The following is an 18,636-nucleotide window of genomic DNA, read 5'->3' as shown; positions in this document are numbered from 1 at the left end:
TGAGTATAGACATTTAAATTACAAAATTGAAACTTGCCTCAATTGTTTAAGGTGCTTAGGGGAAAAAATGGAGATTAATGTCCTTAATTTGTGTTCAATGAAAATTTGGGGAATTCAGTTGAAGCTTATTAGCAGAATTTGTTGAACTACTTAAAAAACTGGCTTTTTAGTATCGGAAACCTCTGTAGTTGTCTTCAGACCTATCCTTTTCCCTGCCCCTTTTAAAATGAATAATATAAACATTCATATATTAAATATATAAAATGAATGTTATAGTAACAACAAACCTCAATGTATACAGAATGTTTCATAACTTTAGATAATTTGTTTTCTTTACATAGCCTGGTTCACCTGGACCTGTAATTCCTGTTCAGCCACATGGGAAAATACTTACAAAACCAGATTCCCATTGGGAGGGAACAGTTATTGTATCTGAAGCTGAGAATGGTGTCCACCTGAAAACAGAACTCCATCAAAAACAGCTGTCAAGTAACCCCCAAGCACTTTCAAAGAACCATCCTCCACAGCCACTCGTTCGCTGTTCATCTGAGCAACTTTCACAAAAGCTGCCTTCTGCACCCATGAAGTTGCACTGTCCTCCGTCACCTCACGTAGAAAATCCTCCAAAGTCATCGACGCCTCACACGCCTGTACAGCATGGCTATCTCTCACCAAAGCCTCCTACACAGCAGTTAGGCTCTCCCTATAGGCCTCACCATTCACAGTCACCTCAAGTTGGAACACCTCAGCGAGAGCCTCAAAGAAATTTTTACCCAGCCGCACAGAACCTTCAAGCCAGTACTCAGCAGGCAACTTCTGGAGCATTATTTACACAGACACCCTCAGGACAATCTTCGGCAACATACAGTCAGTTTAATCAGACAAGTCTGAGCAGCACGGCACCACCCCCTCCACCCCCTCCACCCCCTTCTTCTTCGTCTTATTATCAAAACCAGCAGCCCTCTGCAAACTTTCAGAATTATAATCAGCTTAAAGGTAGTCTTTCCCAACAAACTGTGTTTACATCAGGACCAAATCAAGCACTTCCTGGCACCACAAGCCAGCAAACAGTTCCAGGACACCACGTTACTCCAGGGCATTTTTTGCCTTCTCAGAACCCTACTGTTCACCATCAGACTGCTGCTGCTGTGGTCCCACCCCCTCCTCCACCCCCACCTGCTCCAGGACCACACCTCGTACAACAGCCAAGCTCCCATCAGCCACACTCAGTAGCACATGTGGTGGGGCCTGTTCACGCTGTCACCCCTGGATCGCATATTCATTCTCAAACTGCTGGGCACCATTTGCCACCACCCCCTCCCCCTCCTGGTCCTGCCCCTCATCACCACCCCCCGCCCCACCCTTCCACAGGACTCCAAGGTCTACAAGCACAACACCAGCATGTGGTAAACTCAGCCCCTCCACCTCCCCCTCCCCCTCCGCCTTCCAGTGTTCTGGCTTCTGGGCATCACACCACGTCAGCTCAAGCCTTACACCATCCACCTCATCAAGGACCGCCACTTTTTCCTTCAAGTGCTCATCCAGCTGTACCACCGTATCCCTCACAAGCTACACATCACACCACTCTGGGACTGGGACCCCAACACCAGCCTTCTGGAACAGGGCCACATTGTCCATTACCAGTTGCAGGTCCTCATCTCCAGCCCCAAGGACCAAACAGTATTCCAACACCTACCGCTTCAGGGTTCTGTCCTCACCCTGGCTCTGTGGCCCTGCCACATGGGGTCCAAGGACCTCAGCAGGCATCTCCAGTGCCTGGACAGATTCCAATTCACAGAGCACAGGTGCCACCGACATTTCAGAACAATTACCATGGTTCGGGGTGGCATTAAAACGGACTTCAAAAACATTTTTTAAAATGTTCTGTAAGATAAACTGTATATTTCATATGTACCTGTTATGGTACTTTTTAAAGCTTGTACATGAACCTTTGTATAAAAAAAGAAAAAACACCAGTGCTCTTTCATTGTATTTTTCCCATTTTTGCTTTTTAAATTCCTTAAAAAATGTGCTGTTAAGCCAGTGTTAGTATCTTTTATTTTGTAAGTGAACATTCCAGCTGTTTTTCTGGCAGTAGATTTGATGCTACATGATCTTTAAATTTTATTGTTGCAGTTAAAATTCATTTAGTGAATGTTTTCTATATTATTTTATACATATGCATTAACCACACAGCTAAGTAATGGCAGTATGAGGATTTTCTTTCTATCAGCAGTTCTGTGAGTGCATCTTAGGTATAAAAAATGCAATACAGATTTTTATAGTTTGCTGTGAACATGGCTCATTTTGTTTTATCGGTTATTTGCGAGCAAAATGTAATTTAATGTATAAATGATTTTTAATGTCTCCTGACTGTAAATACTGCATTTCTTTTGCGTACATAATTGCTTACAGCTTTTCTCATTTGATATATAGCATTGTACATACGACAAGTCTGCAAAACTGTGTGATCCTTGTGAAAGTAGTACAGTCTATGGCTTTTAATTTCTTTATTTTAAATATACTGTCACATTGAAGCACTGGTTGGGCATTTTAATTCATGTTAATAAACCACAATTATGTCAGTTTTACCAAACTGTCCTGAACAACTTCTGAGATTGGGGTCTGTTTAGGCGCTTGTTTGTTTCTACAAAAGTTACCTTTTCCAGATAGTTTGTAAGGAGCCTTCCATTTTCTTTAGCAACTACTACCTCAGTTGGACTGGACCACAACAAGCGTCAGGAAGCAGGAAAGGCTTGTTCCTGTAATGTTCCTACATGTCATTTCGCAGGAGCAAGAGCCATAGGAAACTACCATGCTACATAAATGCTACAAACATTCAGTTATCTGACATCATACGAAAGGAATCCATTTCATTAAAGCAGCACATGATTCAATTATAAACTACAGCCTTTTGAAAATACAGAGTATCTCACCTAAAAACAGGAATATCTCACTTGGACATGTTAGCACATGACTGAAGTGTCCTGCTGATGAATCAAAACTATGTGAAAACCTTAAATTAACACAATACTGTCTAGCTATAGTATTTAAAAGACTAGTAGGAAATAAAATTTGTTTTGGGTGTACGAAACTAAAGGAAAAGTAGTATTTCTTAGCTAAGCAAAATGAAAACGGCCTCTCAAGTGAACATTTTATCGTTGAAATATATTATTTTGGAATAGTACTTATTATCATCTACCTCTCAGGAGGAGTAAGTATAACCAATAGAAAGGACAGTATTTGTCAACACATCTTTCATCATCCAGTTGCTTAATTTGGCACAGTATATGAAATCTGTGTACGGGACAAAAAAGTAGACAGACTAAAAATGACTAAGATTGACAAGTAATATGTTTTACACTTTTAATTTCCATTTCCTTTTAAAAATAGCTACCTTAACATAGCTTTGCTTAGGGCTCAATCCTGATCATCTTAAAATTTTAAAAGAACTTAGGTCAGCTTTGCCCTCTTTGATCAGCAGACAAAATTCTACTTACGGTATTCACTAAAGAAACATCTGAGAAGAAACAGCTTTACATCATCTACCGCCTGACTGATAGTTTTAAACAGAAGACAAAGTCCCATAATGAATTATCAGTATTCACACTTCTTTAAAAGGACTGTTCTGAAGATTTAATCCCTCATAGTTTTATATTTGCCTACTACATAAGTATACAGAAGCCTTTCTGTAAACTCCATTAATCTCTAAAAAAGTAATGGGAGAAAACTGGAATTTAAGAAGTATCTCAATAGAAAAACAGTAGTTTATCCTGGTTAGCTAGCTATAGATGATCCAAGTACAGGAAGAAGCAAGTTAGTAAATCAGTTTTCACCTAGAAAGTTTATGTTTTTCTGAAGCTCCTATATCCACTTTTCCTCTGCCTTGGGGCAGTCCTAATTTCCAGCCAGCCAGCTTGTGAATCTGCTATAATCACATATGTGATCCACTGCTTGTCATTTTCCATGAAGACTTCACACAGACTAGAGAAAGGAAAAGATAGGACATTCAACTAAAATCACTGAGCTGGCTATAGTGTTTTGCATAACCAGTGATTCTCATTGAGCTTATATGCATTCATCATCATCAAGCCACCAAGAATATGCTAAAAACCAAAGTATACCTAATACCCTTGTATATTTCTAGAACAATTGCTTTTACATTTGTAAACTAGTAGGCTATTTTATAAGTGACAGATCCTAACAAAAGTAATAATAACCTAGACTGTTTTCTAACATGGGCCAAAACTGTATTAGACAAACTATTCAAGTGTGCTATAACCCTGATAAAAATTCTTACAGACTTAGGGAAGACATACATGTATTCCGTGGTTCTCGTGAGAATGGTTCCTGTGCACGTCATGGATGGCATCACTGGTCTACAGCCACTATCTTTCACAGAACCTACAAGGTAACCTGCAGCCTCATTAGAAAAATTTAGCATTCATATCACATAAATGAATGCGATCTTCCACCTCACAGCAATACGATCTAATGCTGACTCCGAAGAGAACTGCGTGTCTCATTCCTTCACAGTGAATAGTTTAAAAAAATAAAACTGACAATGCTCAAAATGTAATCAGCATGTTTTTGATGAAATATGAATGGAAAAGGTTCACAGAGATTCTAGGTACTGAATCTATAGTACAGCATGTTTTCTAGACCCTTGTCATACCCCTTACAAACAATGAATGTTTTCCTCATATTAAGCCTTGATGCATGTTCTACATTTCTTTCAACAGGAATGCTGATATTTCCTTTAATTCTGGTTATACTACATTAAAAGGATAGCAAATGTTTGTTTCTATCACTTCAAATACAGGCCAATGACCAAGGCAATGTCTGGGAAAAAAAAACCAAAACACTTTAATTTTTAAGACAACTGCAAGCACCTCAAACAATGGATTATTGTTACAACACTTGTTATCTTTTCACAATCTAGTTATTGCAAAGGCATATGGATAAATGTTAATGGACAAAGTCAAGAAAAACGAGGCACCTTGAGGAATGTAAAATTTAAAAAAAAAAACAACATTCAATCCACTGATTTCTAAAAGAGGCTAAATGTACCTCTATATATTACATTCTAAAATTGTATTGCCTACTATGGTTTGTGTCCTGGATTCTACAATTTTAAGGAAATGCTTAAACAAAATTGTGTGCAACCTGCAAAGGGAAAATCATTTTCTCAACTTCAATGCGTGGAAAGACAATGAAAAAGCTAGTAAAATTTGTTGTAGCCACACACAGAACTGTCTCTGGAATGAATGCAGTCCCTGTTTTCTCTGAGATGTTAGTATTCTTTCTTCCCATTGCACTGCAAGTTGTATATACCATACCTTGGTTCTAGACAGACATGAATAAGCTTTTCCAAAAAATATACGTGTATTTTTTCATCCCACACACTGAACATGTTTCTCATGTCCAATTTAATCTATGTAGAGTTTACCTTACAGTGCCTGGAGGAAGCAACAGCACGTGGTACTGGGCCACCACATTTTTAAAGGGAAATTGCTCTTTTTCCTTAAAAGTACTTTTAATAAAAAATATGCAAAAATACGAATGGGACCACTAAACTATGATGTGTATTTCAGAACGAGAAGCATGTCCTTTCTTTAAAGTGCCATACAGGGAATGACATAACCTAGAGCCAGTTGTTTAAAATCCAATGCAAAAGGACTGTCATGGAATGAAAAGTTTACACAACTCCTTGGAGCAGTTAAAAGTCCATTACATGCAACTTAGGCTACAAAGCACTCAAGACTGGGTAGCTTTTCTGAAATTTGAGTCCCCATCCCATATTTAATGTAAATTAACATTTACAGGGTGCATTTACATACACTATAGTACAGGAATGATGTCCCTTTGCCAGAAGATCAAATTGTACATTTCCTTGCTATTTCTTGGTTCCAACTTGATAATTTCTTAAGATTGTAAATTATATAGTACTCAGCTAAAATATTTCTTCATAAATAGTTACAAAACCTGCCAAAACACAAGGAGGAAAGTATTTTTCGTTCAAAAAAAAATGACATTTGAATGTCACACAACACAAGAAACAATGCTTAGAGACATGTTATTGTTTTCAGAAGAAAAGTGGGTCAGTAAACTACTAAGCTGAAGACAAGACTGCCCTTCCCCAGGATCACAGTGCACAAGAAGCGAAACGTCAAATGACAGTACCTCAAAGCAAAACAAAGGTCTGAGGATGAAGCCAGCTCACTTGTAATCCTGTTAAGAATGAGAGTCCCCCTTTAGGGCCAATGCACTGGACAACATGTGCCAGATCAGAATGGGTGAGTGCAGAATCTGCTAAGAATTCAACCAAGGATGCCGAAGGCATTCGCCTGCTGAAGCTCGTTTTTCTGGAACCATTTCTAGCATCGGGATCAGGAAATCTGTAAACTGTGCAGCATCTTCATGGGGCCAGCCATACTTCTCCACAAGTACATCAAAGAGGCTCCAGGGCTTCAGTTTGGTGATGTGCCGCAGCTCTCCTACAGGGAAGAACAGGCAACGTCAAGAAAGCTTCTCAAGTGCATTTCCCATTGTTGGTCCAGCTGAGTTCTTTACAATAAAGCAGATACTTACCTTTGCAACACTACACAACAAGGGCCAGCTTCCCCACTGAGGAAGCTCGGTGAATGTAAATGGGTTCATTTAAAGGGAAAATTCATCTGTATCAGTTCCAGGTTTCTTTAAATAAGTGGAGCACGCTGAGGACACTCAGAGTGTTTTCATTTGCTAAGATGGATCCAGGTACTCTTCAACTTGGGACTCTTTGCAATTTGCTTATTTGCTTAGAAAAAGCTTTAAGATACATGCTATTTTAAACTCCTTAAAATAGACTTTTTTTCCTGCAGGTTACCATGAAAAGAAAGGGGAATCTTTTTATCTGGAAGAGTGCTAATGAAGAGAACTTTGGGTGATGTATCAATACTTTATCTCTACTGTCCAATATGGTCGCTGCCAGCTCAACACAGCTACTGAGCACTCAGGATGGAGCTGGTGACTAAGGAACAGAAGTTTAATATTTAGTTTATATAGCTACAAGTAGCCACTGGCTACTGTTACTGGACAGCACAACTCTAGAGTCCACCCAAATCAAAATCCCACTGATCTCCACAAATCTGTTCTAAAATCTATCAGACATCAATTTATAAAAAGCCTTAAGTTATTCTTTTCAAAATTTTCTAACTGCAGTATGAAAAGTGCCAGTCATGAACAGCCCTCTTCATGTCAGAGTGACTGACATGCTAGTAAATGGTCTGAGAACTGTAATAGCCTTTTTCATAATAGGAAAAAAAAGTCATTTTAAGTCAAAAGGACAGGATGACTGTCATGAAGAATAACTCATTTTCCCTGTTGGAAATGTTCACAGGAGGTCCCACAGGACCTGCACACCGCGAGGCCACCTCCATGCCCTGGGGCCCAGGCTGCTGACAGGCACCTCACACACGGGCTGGGCCAGTTCCTCTCTCCGGGGATGCCCGCTGTGGCCTGAACAGAGCAGAGGGGCTAGCACACAAATCACGCCCAGAGGGTCAGTCCTGCGCTCACAAAGGTCTTCTCAGGAGGCCTGGTGTGTGACTCAGAGTAGATGCACACCCCTCCTCTTTCTTTAATCATAGATAAGGTAAAAGAATATCCCAAAAGACAGTATCACAATGTAAAATAACAAAAGGAAAAACCACTTGTAATTACCCCACGATGACTTCCTTTTGGCCTAGATGCTTTCAACCTACATTCTTATGAACTGGTCTGTCTACGGGGTTGTCATGATGTGCACACAGTTCTGAACAAAGAAATCACAAGACTATATCTCTGGGAAAGGGAGAGGGTGTAAGTAAGTTCCTGACTTCCACGTGAGGACAGGGCTCATAGCCAAGCATGGAGACCAAGAGGCAGCTGTCTGCCATCTGAGAGGAGCAAGTGTTTCCTCTCCTGGCAACAGACAGTCTCCACGAGAATAAGTGGGAGCAACCAATGAACGTTCACCCCTTTACCCAGAAACTCCTGTTGTAGGAATCCTACCTAAGGAAATAAACCCTGGCCCCCAAATATGCTCACTGCAAAATTATATTATATACTCACAAAATTCTAAGTGTTCAGTCATCAGAGAATTGTGGCCAAAAACACAGCCAGACCCAGTACATATACTTGGTGAATATTATTTAATATTACTCAGTAACATGGTGGAAACTGTATGGACACATGTTAAGTAGTAACAAAAGTCAAAACTACATTCTAGGGACTTCCCTGGCGGTTCGGTGGTTAAGACTCCACATTCCCAGTGCAGAGGGCATGGGTTCAAACCCTGATCAGGGAACTAAGTTCTGTATGTTGCCTGGCATGGCCAAAAAAACCAAAACTATGTTCTACAAATGATCCCAAAAGTAATTTTCAAAGAGCCATAAAGATGGAAAGCAGGCGCCCCCAGACATCAGCTTTGTTTAAGGTTGTTTCTTCCTCTTTCCGCATCCTCTCTAACGCAGCTCCCCTGATTCTGTAGTGACTGCTGATGTCACCGGGACAACGTTAGCACAAACTACGGAAGCACACACGCAACGTGGCAAAACCCACCCACGGGGGACACTATTCTGTGCCGAGTGGGGTAAGCGCTCTCCAGGTTTGCCAATAAGAGCAACTGCTGAGCACGAGCTGCTCAGAACTGGGAATCTACTCCTGAGGATGCTGTTCTCAGACTAAGCTCCATGAACAGGCATCCAAGTACACACAATCTTCCATGAAAGGAGAGCTGCTTCATCACGAGATGCCTTAAAATCTGCATAGTAACAGGAAAACCACACAAGGCAGGAAAGCTATACTATCAACTGATAAAGATGGTTCCAAAAGAAATCCTAGAATATCTGACACACTTCTGACCAGGTAAACCCATACAGAAAACTGTATGTACAAAGATACTGAATACATAACAATATTGCAATAATAAAACAGTGTGTTGCCTCTAAAATGAACAAATATGTAGATTAGAAGGTAGGTGGGAAAACGCTACAATGCCAAGAAACACAGGTAATGTACTCACCTCACCCTGTCATCATATGTACAACTTATGTTCAACTGCATAAGCAGCAGCAGCACTATCTTATACACAGTTGACAGAAGTTACTTAAAAACAAACCCTAAGCGCCCAAACTCACACAAATTCACACATGCAGTGGCCCTCCTGGTGGCTCAGGGGTAAAGAATCCACCTGCAATTCAGGAGACCCAGGAGACATGGGTTCAATCCCAGGGTCAGGAAGATCCCCTGGAGAAGGATATGGCAACCCACTCCAGGATGCTTGTCTGGAAAATCCCACAGACAGAGGAGGATGATGGGCTGCAGCCCACAGGATCACAAAGTCGAACACGACTGAGCACACACATTCCTAGAACTGCCAAGAAAAGGCTCCTTTGATAAGGGAGGGCCTCAAGTCCACTCATCAGCTCCAGTCTGACCCATAACACTCAAGAAACACAGCCACCCCCATTCCCATCACGTATAATACAAAACAAAAATAAAACTATCAGATAATAAAACATTTTTAAAATATTTTTTTACTATCTGTCCTACTGTACAAATAGCTTTTACACCTTGGCAATTTTTCCCCCTAGGAAAATATATCAAGATATGTTTTGTTGAAACAAATTGTGCCAATACCAAAACACTTGACTGTGACAGTCTTTACTTCTTAAACCGTTTCCAACCCTTTCTTGCTTAAAGAATGCCGAGTAACACGTACCTGTCCCTCGGCATCGAGCTCTCAGACACATGCAGGCCACCTGGGTGCCAGCAAGGCAGCGCTGCCTCTCAGGCTTCCTGACCTGCTCTGTGGGCAGAGCCTCCCGACACGTACACACGAGGAGACTGCCGGCAGCAGGCCTGAGGAGGGGTCCTCCCTCGGAGTAAAGGTTCGGGTCGGCCACTCCACATGCCAGCCCCTGGCTATGAGCTCTTGCTAAGGAAAAATATTAAGCACTTCTGTTCCTCTTCTCTGGAGTATTATTTTAGGTGACTTATGAAGGAAAATATATTATTTTGCCTATGAGGTTATAACATTCCAGAATTAAACACACAAGCATGTGAGGTTTTACACCACACACAGGGGACTATAAAACAAAATCCTGGTACTGTATTACTGGTAACTAAAAAAGAAACCATGATATAAAATAAATTAGGACAAATTTCAGTAGCATACACAGAGAAAGGAAACCTATCAGTAGATACAGGTACTAAGGAAGACAAAAAACTTAAAAATTCTGAATAATTTCCTACAAAGTACATGTAAGAAAAAAAAAAAAAAAAAACAAAGTACATGTAAGTAAATATTTGAGGTCAAATTCTAAATGAACCCTACCTCCCACACAAATAAAAATTAACTCAAATGGATCCTAGACCTAAGCAGAAGAGCTAGAGCCATATGTTTTTAGAAGAAAACAGAAAAATAAAATTTTCATGACCTTGAAGTAGATAAGGGTTTCTTAGATATTAGATTAAAATATCAAAAGCACAAGTAACAAAATTAAGAAACAGAAAACTGATACTCAAGTATCACATGCACATTCAAGAGAAATGAAAAATTATATCTACACAAAAACTTGTACATTAATGTTCACAGCAGCATTATTAATAGCCAAAAGGTGGGAACAACCCAAATGTCCATCAACTGGTGAACAGGAAAATCCGATGTGGTCTGCTGCTGCTGAAGTCACTTCAGTCGTGTTCGACTCTGTGCGACCCCATAGACGGCAGCCCACCAGGCTCCCCCGTCCCTGGGATTCTCCAGGCAAGAACACTGGAGTGCGTTGCCATTCCCTTCTCCAATGCATGAAAGTGAAAAGTGAAAGTGAAGTCGCTCAGTCGTGTCCGACTCTTAGCGACCCCATGGACTGCAGCCCACCAGGCTCCTCCGTCCATGGGATTTTCCAGGCAAGAGTACTGGAGTGGGGTGCCATTGCCTTCTCTGCCGAAGTGGTCTAGTTACACCAAAAAAAGGATGGAGCACTGATTAATGTTACCCATGGATGGACTTGGAAAGCATGAGAGTAAATGAAAGGAGCCATTACAAATATCAACATACTTTATGATTCCAACTATATGAAAAAATCCAGAATAGGCAAATTCATAGACAGAAAGGAGACCAGGACTGCCAGCGGCTGATGGTGGGGGGAGGGAGGGGGAGTGCTAACAGGCCCAGGGTTTCTTTTTGCGGTAATGAAAACGTTCTAAAATTAGACAACAGTAACATTTGCGTAACTGTGTGAATATACTAAAAATTACTGAAATGCAGACTTTGAAAGGGTGAATTGTATGGTATGTAGATTACATCTCAATAAAACTGATACTGAAAAACTGGCACAAAGCTTACCAAAAAATTAAAAAAGAATTCCAAGGCTGTTTAAGGATGCGGTAAAAACAACTCACTACTGAAGAGCTCAGAATAAATGACAGGAATCAATGGGATGAGCTATGACAGAATTTACCTGAACATGCTGTAGCAACTTCATTGCCATTTTTTTTTTAAACCACATGCTCAAATTGAAGTAGTTAAACAGTGACTGAAACCTAGTCTCGGCCGTGTCTGGCTATCTTCCTCGCGCCCTTGCTATGTGCTACATCATACAGATGACCTCTGACATCCTCACACCAACTCCTGCCGCAACTCTCGCAGCGGGGCTCTGTCACACAGCCTCCCTGCGGGGACCTGTGGGATGACAGGCATCACCAGGACTGGCCCAGCGCAGGGACCGTTCCCACCCTGCTTCCAGCTCACAAAGGCCACCTACAGCAAAGACTAGGACTCCAGTGAAGACTTCAAATGCACCCACCGTAGACAGAACCCCACTTCCTCTGGCAGCCCCAGCCCCTGCTCACATGGAGCTCAGGTCCTGAGAGAGTTTATCACAGAGAGGAAAAACCAGACTTCTTATAACACAGAATTAATGCTCCCGATAAAATCAGAGTTAAAGCAGTTTATGTTTCAAAGGCTTTAAGACTCACAAGTATGAAGACACTTTATTCTGGTTATTTGCAGAATCAAGTGCCCACTGAGCTCAGCCGAGCCGACACGCGCCTGCAGGCCCATCTCAGCATCTGGCACCCGCAGGACAGAGCAGGGCCTCGACTGATGCCTCGTCCTTCCTCCCCAGTGTTGCCAGGCCGGGCGGCCCTCAAGTTTACAAACCACTGTAAGCCTACCTGGGCTACCTCCTGTCTTCACTGCGTATGCCTCATGGAAATGCTATGATCAATAAGGTTTTAAACTTGAAATCAAGCAGATCACATGGGGCAGCGCCCAGCCAGTGCAGGCCAAACAGCATACAGGAGCTTTTCTCTTCACAGAAATAAGAGAATGTGATGATTTTTAGGTAATTCTGGAGGTAAGTTAAAAATCAACCTAAAAACTTTCATCTGAACATTAAAAATCAAGAATAGTACCTCTACTAAAACCCAGCTCCTGAGAATTTCCTAGCAGTCCAGTGGTTGGTACCCTACACTCTCACTGCCGGGGCCCAGCCTCTACCCCTGGTCATGGAACTAAGATCCCACAAGCGGAGAGATGCAGCCAGAGGAAAAAACAAAAAAAGACTGAAAACCCAGCTCCTGAGTTTCACCCTCTCCTGCACTTTTCTCCTCCTCCTACTGGACATCACTTACCCTGAGGTTGCCTGCAAATGTAGTCCTTTGACTACACATGAGTTTCTTGCATGCTCTGAAATTTCCCACTGTACCTACGAGGTCTCTGGTCTGACACGTACTATCAGTCACATATATTACAACACACTCAACATCCTCATCTAGAATCAAGCAGCTTTTTCTTTTTAAAGATAACCATCTCCTCTGATATTTCCATCCTCAATACAGCAACTTTTACTAAAATGATGGCGCCACCTGTTTGGCAGAACAACGAGGTGTGCTCCTGACTGGACTGTTTTTCTCGCCACCACTTTCCTAGGTTCGTGTCTTAGTCCATTTGCTGCTTACAGCAACAAACTGACTTCTCACCGTCCTCAAGGCAGGCGCCAGTGTGGGCGGGTGAGGGCCCTCTTCCAGGGCAGAGACTGTGTCCTCTGGTGGCGGAGGGGCCAGCGAGCTCTCCAGGTATCTCCATAAGGTGCTACACCACTCATAACTTGATGCGTCTTCTAACAGCCCTGCTCCTAACACTGTCACCTTTAGGGGTCAGGCACAGGTTTGGAGGAACCCATACTGACACCCAGACCAATGCAAGCCAGCAGGGGGACAAGATCCACAGAGGCGCTCACTTCTGCTGGGCCACACCTTGACACACAAACCAAGATGGCTTTTCTTATATATCTTTGAGGCTAGTCCCACACTCAAAGACCGGAAGATTAAATCCTAATATGGTGAGAACAGTAATAACATTTCTGGCCAAAAAAATGCACCTCAATTTCAAAATGCCTGACCAAGAAACAATTCAAACTATTAGCAGTTATTTTATCCTGAATTTTAAGCAAGATGATGCCACTTAGCTGCAACAGTTTTAGCCGTAAGGCACACAGCCCACTCCTCCTCCCCAGCGTCGGGTGGGGGTGAGATGTGCTTCCCGCCCAGGAGGACGGGGAGGACAGAGAGCGGGAGGCCGCTGCTCAGCCCTCTCGAGCCCCCTGCTTTCCAAAGAGGCGTAAGCAAAGGAATGGCAGTTTTCAATTTCACCTTTCTCTACCAGTTCTGGCACAAAGGTACTTGAGAAGAAATTTTAAATGGATCCATTTAAGATCCCATTATTTCTAGAACATATATACACTCCCCTTACTGGTGGAGGCATGCCAGCACACATTTTAACTACAGCCAAGGGACACGGTGAAATCAACTTCATGACAGACTCTCACTCATCATCATACTATTCCCATGAGTTCTGTGAAAGCCCCAAATCCCTCATGAGTTTCAGAGTTACTACAAATCAATAATAATCAGGAAAGAATGTAAGTCCCCATTGCCATTCATTATAGGGGATTTCCTACCTAATCATTCAAAGGAAGGAGAAAAGACTCTAGTTGCCAGAGTAACACAAGTCAGCTCCGGGTCAGTCTACCTCTACCGAGGACGCCAGATGCCCTTCAACTCTGCAGGCCACCTTCAAACATGCTCTTCAAACAAGAGCCCAGCCACACAATCTCCACAACACACACACATGACAATGTAACGATGGAGCGGCAAGGTCCACACGAGCACTTTATACTCCCCTCTGGGTGCGGGCAGTGCTCCCACTGTCCGAGGAGTAAGGGCACTACGGGAAGGCCGGTGTGAAAGCCAGGACCCTGGACAGAGCGCTCTGAGCCGGACTCAACCACGGGGCACATCAGGACCCCAGGGTCACTTACCAACACCTGTTGAAGGAGCCCCACAGGTGTGGTGAGGAGAGGGCTTCAGGCCCACCACTGGCTCTGTTGGGACTTGGCAGCTTTCACCCGCCTGTGCCTGGAGCTCAGATCAGAGGCAAAGCCCCAGAGGAGCAAGGGTCTCCAAGCAGGGTCTCCATGAGCAAACCTGTACACAGGCTGTGGGCAGAGGCACCTTCAAATCATTTGCCTCACTTCATTTTCTCACCACTCAAGGCCCCGCCCTTTGTCCCTCTTCAGCTTCTTCCCCACCACGCACAGTGCTGGTCCCTTGTCGCTACAGAGCCAAGCGCAGCAGCAGCACAACGAAAGGAAAAGCCCCTGTGCACCTTGCTGGCTGCTGGTCGTCAGCACAGCTGATGCCTGGGGCGGGGATGAGAGCCCTCCAGGGCCTTCCCCTGCCCCCTCTGGGGCGCCCGCAGGCCCACACTGCACAGCACATCAGGCTGCTGCTCTGGCCGCCCTCCCCTCACACCCACACCTGACGTGGGGGAAGGCTGTGGCTGGGGCAGGTCATCTCCCAGCCAAGTCCCCATGGGGCTCAGGCCATCTACAGGCTCTGAAAATGTTCTAAAATGTGGAAGGAGTCTACCTTGATTAAAATAAACACAATTCCCCAAGTCATGCCATCCCAGGCCAAAATAATCCAGAGCTTTCCTTTGCTTCAACTATGTTCAAATAACATTTTCTGGAAATCTCCTAGGAAACTGTCCACTCTCAGCAATACTGCTGTCCAGAAATTCACAATGTACACAGTGTCTTCCTGTTTATAATAATAAAGGCATCAGCTCTCAGCATACCCCGGGTTGCAGACACCCTCTCACACCTCCTTGGAGGGAGGGCACACCCCCAGAAGGGACCCCCAGTGGCCTGGGGGACAATGCGACACGCCATGCCCAGTCCGCTGCTGCGCTCCAGCCCCAGCTCTGCCACTGAATGTGCTGCCCTGAGTACAACCTGAGACCAAGTGAAAGTCTGTGTGTAGCGAGGGGACCTTTGTACCTGCTGGAGTGACCCAGACTCAAAGACAAGATTCTCAGAACCAAACTAATACATGTCTGAAGAACATTTTCCCCAATTTTTTCTCCTGTGATGAGATTTAAAAAAAGAAAAAATACTGCATCCAGTTAACATACTTCACACGTTACCCACTAGGTGGGCGCAATAAAGTTGAGAGTCTGGTCAATGCACTCAGAGTAAGTGGAGTAGGAAAACATCATCTTTGGCATGGTTAGCAACCAGGCCTCATGCAAAAACAGGGAAACGAAATTCAAAAGATAAGACAGGATTGGTTAGCTGGAAATCACCAAAGTGAATCATAAAGCATCACTACTATACAAGAATGCCTTATCTCACAGGAAAATAAGCCAAATTTGGAGAATCAATTTGACTTCAGCAGTACTTGCAAAAATTTCTAGAAACTCCATGTCCTGCCCACATCAACTTTAAAAAGTTCTTTTTTAAAGCAAATTGCACTCCACCCCTGCAAAGAAAAAAAAAAATCTATGCTGAAAAAACATGAATTAAGAGGGCTATCCATGCTCACATGAAAGACAATGGCACTGGGGAAAGGTTCTATAAAAATAAATTCCCTGGGGCTTTTGGGTGTTTTTAAAAATTGATCATTAACTAGGGACTATCCAGGGCAAAGAGCTGTGTTCTAGGCCATGCCAAGGGGTGATAAACAAGTATAATATTAAAATAAATCACCTACAGTACAGTGTGAGGTAAGGCCCAGGGAGAACAGGATCTGATGTCTAAGAATGTGAGGTACACAGGATGTCGCAGGCCCATTCCCCTACAGAACCAGCTCAGACCCATGAATTAGGATGCAGACGGACTGCCATTCAGTCCACTCTCTAGGGCTCTGCTCCACTGCAAAAGCACTCTGGCTCCAGGAACAACATGGAAAATGGAAAGGCAAGTATAGCTGGTTTCTAAAAATCGTTTAAACTCTTTTTATAAATACTTGAATACATGGGCTGGTGCTTAGCGTAAAGGAGAGGTGTGGAGAAGATCAAAGGAGTTTCGGAAGACTGTTCTCTCTCAAATTCTTATCCCACAAATATCGGATGATTATTTCTTGAGAGGTTTCTTCAGCAGAATCCCGCAGCTGTAAAAGTCCAGATCTGTATCCACTGCCCAATGTGAATGCACAATGTCTCCTTAGGGAGAGGATCATGCTGAAAATTAGTGTTACGTAAATACCGTTACCTTTTCTGGTGAAAAACTCCTTGGAATATTTCCCCAACATAGCGTATTTTCGAGGGACTTTCCCCAGCAGTTCAATGATCAATGCTATGTGATCTGCATTGGGAAACATTGCCAGCAAAACAGAAACACACGACAGTTTAATCAGTACACTGCATGCAGACACCGCTATCGCCCGCGCAGACAGAAACAGAGTGCCGCCCGCACAGAGCACAGGCTCTGTCTGAAGGCCCCTCGGAGGAGATGCACAGGGGGCCGCAGCCTGGGGCCAAATGCGGTCTCCTTCTCAACTTTGAGATCAGCACAAGAATTCTGCTGGGTTGCTTTGGGAATTTAAGAGAAATGCCTTTGTCACCATTAATGCTACCATCAGCAGCTGCTATTCCGTTTCTGTCTGCATCGTGGCGCTTTTCAAAAAGAAGAGGTACTACCTCTGCGATTGAAGAATTCCCGAGAATATTTTCCAGATAGAGCAAAGTGCCTTGGGATACTGCCTAGCAGCTCTATGATGTGGGCTATGTGGTCTATGGAGGAGAGAAAAAAAAGGATACGGGAATGGGAGGGGCAGAGGGAAGGATGGGATAAAAGAAGAGGGGGGGGAAATCGAAATTAGTAAAAAATCAGAAATAGATTCAAATCAACAATGTCTGCAGCACATCCATGCAGAGGCTTCTGGGATGGCAGGCCTCAGGACTGGAGTGTTAACAGCCAGTTAATCAGCTGACCTGAGGCCAGCTCACCCCAGGTCACCCCAGCATTGCAAGCAAGTAAGCATGGAGATGGGCAGGTTTGCAGATGGAATTCAAGCCAGAATTCCGTCGTTTTAAATTCAGCCCCCGACAGGACAGAGAAATGGGCAGCAGATCAGTGGACATAAGGACCACGGAAAGGCCTCGGGTTTGTCCGGCCTGTCCTCTCCCAGCCTGCGAGGGGGCGGGCTGAGGCCACAAGCTCCCCGCAGGGTCACCTGTGCCGGGAGGCTCTGCCCAGTCACTGTGACTGAGGGGGCTTCAAGCTCTAAGGGAAAGCATCTGAATCTGGTGTTTGAAAACCAAACACAGTTCTATTTTTGTGCAAAAACACAATGTTCTCCAGAAGGCCCGGACTCTCTGTAGACCCATACTGAGGTATTCAGCAGGCAACAATACTTACCTTCATCTCTGGAATAGTCTTCCCCAGAATGTGGTTCAAACAAATAATCTCCCGTTGCCAGCTCAAATGCCTAGGATACAACAGATGACATGCTAAGCGCTTCAGAGACTGGGTCCAAGCCAGCAATATTTTCTGGTACAAGAGACCTACATTTTATGAGGATCTGAATCAAACCAGAGTCTTCCTTTAAAGGCTCAACATCAGGCTATTTTTCTTCTTCCCAAAAGTTCAAAGAAGCTTCAGAAACATTCTTATATATTTCCGAAGAAGCAGCTGTGTGCGGGCCTAGCCGGAACACTCCAGGCACCAGGGCTGTCTGACCCAGAGCCTGCCCGCAACCTGCAGGCTGGCCTGGGCCTGGACCGAGGATGTTGCCACCCTCCTGAAGGAAGATCTTTGTGCCTTGGTGACTGGGGGCTCCTTTCAACAACTCTCACCACTTCATTCATTTCTGATTCAACCAAAGGAAATTTCTAGAACCAAAGAAACCCCTCTTGCTGTCACCCTGGGCCAGGAGGTGCTAGATCATTGTATAGGCCGATTGTGGATGGCAAGGAGAGCTTCCTGGTTACAGGATCAGCCCCCGAGGGTACAGGTTAGGGTGCTGGTGAGGTGACAGGAGAGGTATTTATTTCCATTTCTGCCCATGAGTCTATATCTTTTATTTATAAAATTGTCTAAGGACCATGAGTTTAATTTGCTAACAGTAAATAAAGATGACAACTGCTACTGCTCTATTGATCAAATATCATGTTTTCTAAAAAAATATGCTTTAAATAAGAATTTAAACAAATTAAAAGAATTCTTTTTAAAAAGAACAAGCCAAACCCCACTTCTGATCTCCCCCATACTTACTTCTCTTGTATATTAGAGTGCGCTGTTGTGGAGGCCCTCAGGGGCCCGTCCC

At 43.6% G+C, this 18,636-nt stretch overlaps 2 protein-coding genes across 14 annotated transcripts in view; one reads left to right on the top strand and one right to left on the bottom strand.

Annotated features, from left to right (window-relative positions):
• The window catches only part of KMT2E (lysine methyltransferase 2E), a 91,088-nt gene extending 88,492 nt beyond the window's left edge, over positions 1 to 2,596 (top strand). For 3 of the 4 annotated variants that reach the window (XM_027539706.1, XM_027539704.1, XM_027539707.1), the window contains one exon: positions 342 to 2,596. In XM_027539706.1, coding sequence (XP_027395507.1) covers positions 342 to 1,853 — 1,512 coding nt within the window. In that variant the 3' untranslated portion in view covers positions 1,854 to 2,596. The remainder of the gene's footprint in view (positions 1 to 341) is intronic. The other variant, XM_027539705.1, reaches the window with a different exon arrangement.
• A 756-nt stretch (positions 2,597 to 3,352) lies between these two features.
• Positions 3,353 to 18,636, bottom strand: part of SRPK2 (SRSF protein kinase 2) — a 244,241-nt gene continuing 228,957 nt past the window's right edge. For 6 of the 10 annotated variants that reach the window (XM_027539709.1, XM_027539710.1, XM_027539717.1 and 3 more), the window contains 4 exons: positions 17,730 to 17,799; positions 17,009 to 17,101; positions 16,581 to 16,673; positions 3,353 to 6,497 (listed from right to left, as the gene is read on the bottom strand). In XM_027539709.1, coding sequence (XP_027395510.1) covers positions 6,313 to 6,497; positions 16,581 to 16,673; positions 17,009 to 17,101; positions 17,730 to 17,799 — 441 coding nt within the window. In that variant the 3' untranslated portion in view covers positions 3,353 to 6,312. The remainder of the gene's footprint in view (positions 6,498 to 16,580; positions 16,674 to 17,008; positions 17,102 to 17,729; positions 17,800 to 18,636) is intronic. The other 4 variants (XM_027539712.1, XM_027539715.1, XM_027539718.1 and 1 more) reach the window with 2 other exon arrangements.

The sequence above is a fragment of the Bos indicus x Bos taurus genome, chromosome 4 (genome assembly GCF_003369695.1).
Source record: "Bos indicus x Bos taurus breed Angus x Brahman F1 hybrid chromosome 4, Bos_hybrid_MaternalHap_v2.0, whole genome shotgun sequence".
NCBI lineage: Eukaryota > Metazoa > Chordata > Mammalia > Artiodactyla > Bovidae > Bos > Bos indicus x Bos taurus.
The sequence above is the reverse complement of the archived record's forward strand: the minus strand, read 5'-3'. Positions and strand labels throughout refer to the sequence as shown.